The 4,545-nt window shown below is 63.9% G+C and overlaps 1 protein-coding gene across 1 annotated transcript in view; it reads right to left on the reverse strand.

Annotated features, from left to right (window-relative positions):
- Positions 1-427: 427 nt before the first annotated feature.
- Positions 428-4,545, reverse strand: part of LOC105305213 (histone deacetylase 4) — a 211,788-nt gene continuing 207,670 nt past the window's right edge. The window contains exons 21-22 of the mRNA XM_023523003.1: positions 2,382-2,500; positions 428-1,104 (exon numbers count right to left, since the gene is read on the reverse strand). Of these exons, the coding sequence (XP_023378771.1) occupies positions 815-1,104; positions 2,382-2,500 (409 nt within the window). The 3' untranslated portion in view covers positions 428-814. The remainder of the gene's footprint in view (positions 1,105-2,381; positions 2,501-4,545) is intronic.

Genomic DNA, 4,545 nt, shown 5'->3' on the forward strand with positions numbered 1-4,545 from the left:
GGAGCCTCAGGCCAAGGCCGCTGCTAGGCTTCGCTCAGCTCTTGGTGACAGGGAAGAGGGTGGATGTGGGGACAAAGGCCCCCGACCGGACCCTCGGGGGGTGAATGCAGAGGCCCCCCTCTGACGCATGAGGGAGTGCCGCGGGTGGCGGAGGGCTGTGCCGTGCTGTGCCCCAGGGCCCCAGGGCCTTCCTGCGGCGGTGGGGCCTGTGACCAGGGCATGCTCGCTGAGCACCCACCGGCCGGTTCCCAGAGCCCCGTGTGATGCCACACGCCCGGAGACCTCGCCCGCCCCCACCGCTGAACCTGTGGTGAGGTTGGGGCACAGGAGCGTGACCCCGCACCCAAAGGCCTGGGGTGCATGTGAAGATCCAGGAAGAGCACACTTGGATGTGCAAACTGGAAGCTCGTGGCCAGTCTGTCAGGGACTCAAGTCGCTCAGGGGGCTGCAAACGCCGTCACTGGCCGCACCTCCCCGCCTGCCCTGAGCAGTGTGGGGAGTGGCCAGCCCTGTGTCACCCAGGAAGGAGCTCTCCCAGAGGCCTTCGCCTTGAACCCTCACGAGTTCCTTCCCTCACTCCAGACCCTCTGACCAAGTGCAGACCACTGTGTCTCCCTGACTTTGTCCTGCAGCCTCGGCGGGGCCCAGTGCAGAACCAGCCCTGGTGTCACCTGTGGGCCCAGCCTCCGAGACCCACAGTGACCCCACTCCAGGAACCAGCCCTGGACCGTTGGGGAACTGGGCGTGTGGCCATCCCCCGGGACGCGCGCACAGAGTGAGTGCCCTCGGCGGGCAGGGCCCTGGACTGCTGTTTTCAGAGAAAGGGCTCCCGACAGTCCTCTGGGCCCCCTCCTTCCAGGGACAAGTAGCTCTGTGTGTACTCGCCTGCAAGGCAGGGTCGCAGGGGACACGGGACACAGCCGAGAGCCAGCGGAGCGGCCCACACAGGCCACGGGCTGCCGGTACCTACCTCGTTTCCCAGCAAAGCAGAAACACATGCTTCCGAGGCGTCGCAAATGGCCGTGAGGTCGTGGCCCCCCTCCAGGGCCAGAACAATCCGGCCGCCGGCCAAGCCCATCAGCTGCTTCGTCAGGTACCCGAAACCTGCAACGAGAACGGGAGATGCGAGGGGCGGGCGGGGCGGACGCACGGCACCGATGCCTGGCGGCCGATCAAAGCGGCCGCAGCGCATTACGTCACGCTGCAGGCCCGGGGGGCGGGCGCGCTGGGCTCGTAATGGAAGCCAGGCGCGGCTGCAGTGAACTCAGCGGAGAATTTTGGTCTGGGATTCTTTTTGATCTCTGTGAGAGCAGGAATTATGGTTTCAAGGCTCTGATTTTATAATGCCACAAATCATCTTATTTGGGGGATGGGGAGGAGCCCCTCAGCTCTCACGTGGGGACCACCGAGGCCGGGAGGCAGGCGTGCCCAGGGCCGGGCAGCCGTCAGCAGCTGCTAGGCCACGGCCACAATTGTCCCGGAGGCCTGGGCAGTGGAGGTACCGGGCGCATGCGTGCACGCTCAGGCTCCCGTCGGCGTCGCCGGTGTCCCCTAGGACCCTCGTGTCCACGTCAGGATGCCTGGCTTCCCTCAGTGCCACGATCCCCGCTGCACCCGCGTCACCCTCCCACTGGCAGAAGATGCCTGGTGGGATGGGCCCATCATCACCACCCGCGGCCAGGCCGCCCGACAGCTGCTAGAGAGCCAGGCAAGCCACGCCACACAGGTGGGCGGCCCGTCTCAGGCTGGCCATCAGCAGCACGGCCTCCAGCCGGGTGTCGCCCCCTGGTGGCTGCGGGCAGTACGAAGCCCTGGCTTTGTCTGTCCAATAGGCACAGGGACATTGGCTTCCAGGCTGCCACGAGGTCTGGAAGAAGCAGCTCAGCACGTGGGGGCAGCCTGGGCCGGGCGCTGAGGGGTGCTGGGCATGGCCCACGCTGCCCTCTGCCTGGGCACTTCCTCAGTCCCTAGTCCCACGGCCTGGGGGCAGGTGCGTCTGAGGTGCCCTGTGCTGGAGCTGGCCACCCAGGGCTGCCCTGCTTCCCTGGTGAGCCACACTGCTCCTGTGAGGGGAGGGAGACTCTCCCTGGATGTCTGCGCCCATGGGATCAGAACGAGGGGCCCCCAGGGCCTCGCACAAGTCCCCAAGGTCACGCCTAGAAGCCCCGGGAGAGTCCTAAAGTGCTGAGCAGCAGTGGCCAGGCAGGGCCAGGGGCTTCCAGGCCTTTCTATGGACCCAGCTCCATGTCAGGCCTCTGGTCAGACAGACAAAGCGGAGCTTCTTTCTGCGGTCCCTGCAGAGGGGAGGCCTGAGGGACGGAGCACGCCGTCCGAACAGCAAGGTGCAGGCGGGCCTCCGGCAGGCTGCGAACCCGACTCACATTTGGCGGAGAGGTTGTAGCCGCCCAGGGGTGTGGGGTGGCCCTCCACGGCGTCGAAGCCCGACGACACCAGCACCACGTCCGGGCCAAACTCATTTGCAATTGGCATGACGACCATTCTGCAAAGGGCAGGAGAAGGCGACAGTCAGATGGGGACACAGCTGTGGAGGAGGGCTGAACGGCCACCAATAGCGCCTGGCCCCTTGCCCTCAGGTGAGCGGGCCGAGAGCTCTGCACAGGAGCTTCCATCTGCAGGCTCACGTGCAGTCAGGAGGTCGGCCCAGGTGTGCCAAGGCGCCTTTCACTGTAATCTTAAAAGTCCAAACCAGCAGTGTATTTGAGAGGTGGTCTGCAACCCCCATGGCGCCAGCTGCCACCGCTCCATCCTCGGTCCTCCCCAAAGGTGGGTGGCACTGCTCACCCCTCACTTGGCATTGCCCCGATTCAAGGTGGGTGCGTCACCACCCTCACACTGGGCCCAGCCGTGTGTGGCTGAGGTGGGAGAGGCTGCCTGTCCACGGGGGAGACCTCCTGTATCTTCCATTTGCCCCCAAGAGCCACAACGTCGGCAACGAATGACAGAATGACCGATATGCACTCACACGACAGGACGCGGCTGGTTCGTTAACTGGAAATTCTACACCTAAGTCTTTAGAAAGAAAACTGTGTTCTTAACCCAATGATCCTCTTAAATTTGAGCATCAGACACACACTGAGAGATCTGGGAATTTAGTTAAGAAAACAAGAAAAAGCCTACTTGAATAGGGAAGAAAACATAACACAAAACCACTGCCTTAGAGCCTGCAGCCTCTGCCGGCCTGTCCTGTAAACATGTGCGTTGTGTTCTAACTGCACGTCGCAGCTGGAAATTCAGCAGTGGCACCTGTCACTGAAGCTCGGTTAATCTGACTTGGAATTAAGTCACCACTGACTTCCAGCGTTTCATCACAGGTGCCCGGCTGTGCCCCTGGAGTAGCAGAGGACGGCGGCCTGTGATGACCCCCGGGCGCCCTGAGCCAGTGCTGGTGTCATCACTCGACACCTTGCTGGAACCGTCTAGGTCCCGCGCGCGATTCAACGGCCTACTTCTTGCGGTGCTCCAGCAAGCTTCTGCGGACCCCCCGCTCCCCAGCACCAATCAGCAACTCATTGGAGTCTCAGTCCCCCTTCACAGGCTCTTCAGAGGCCGAGTGGACCTGGCCACGTGCGCGCAGCAGGGATGAGGCCCCTTCCCTGGGGACACCGCGGCGGAAGGCGCAGGGCTGGCGGTGAGAGTTCCTGTCGTTGCTCATTCAGCTTCTATTACAAAATGAAGTTCGCCATTTAAGTCGGCAAAGCCAACTGCATAAAGCACCAACTTCAGCCGAAGGAAACAAAAATGCTCAAAAGTCAGCGTTACTCCATTCAGGAACGAAACTGCACTGCGGTCCTGTTGCAAAGTCCCTGACTTCAGGCGGGAGTGACAGGAACCCGAGCGCTGCACACAAGGTGACGAGTAGCTGCCCTGCTCTGCAGGACCCGCGGTCAGGGCCCTGCGCGATCCGGGGTCCGTGGGTGCAGCTCAGTGGGCTGCGGGTCGGCGGGACATGTCTCTGGCGCGATGCAGGGGCAGCCGACGCCCCCAGTCTAGGGAGCACACGGGACCGAGGCGCAAAGACCCCACAGGCGCTGCCTGGAGAAGAGCATCGGCCCGCGGCCCGGTGCCGTAAAAACCCGCACGGAGCCGCGGAGAAACCCGCTCTGGAACGTCGCACTGGGGGTCACAGAAGACAGAGGCTGCTGCCTCGAACACCCCATTTTACTTCTGCAAGGCTGTGCCCGGTTCGGTTTCCTCTGCAACAGGCCGAGGAAGGCCGCTTCCAGGGGCGTGGGGCGTCCACTAGGGCCTGAGGACCGGCCATGTGGCCCGCAAGGGGTGGGCGCACTCCGCGCCACGCACTGCCCTGGGCGCGGGCGAGCGTGCACGCGTGGGCCCGGCACAGGAGCGGCAGTGCCCCTTTACTCAAAATCACGGGGTGGTTTGGGGCCCCCCACTTGGCCAACCCCCGCCCCAGACCCCGTCGCCGCGGCTGCGGTCGTGCTGCGCAAGGCACGGCTCTGCGGGTCACAGGTCCCGCACACACGAAGCACAAGGCCGAGCTTCGGAGCCGGCGCGGCCTCGTGG

Source organism: Pteropus vampyrus, unplaced genomic scaffold (genome assembly GCF_000151845.1).
Source record: "Pteropus vampyrus isolate Shadow unplaced genomic scaffold, Pvam_2.0 Scaffold369, whole genome shotgun sequence".
Taxonomy (NCBI): domain Eukaryota; kingdom Metazoa; phylum Chordata; class Mammalia; order Chiroptera; family Pteropodidae; genus Pteropus; species Pteropus vampyrus.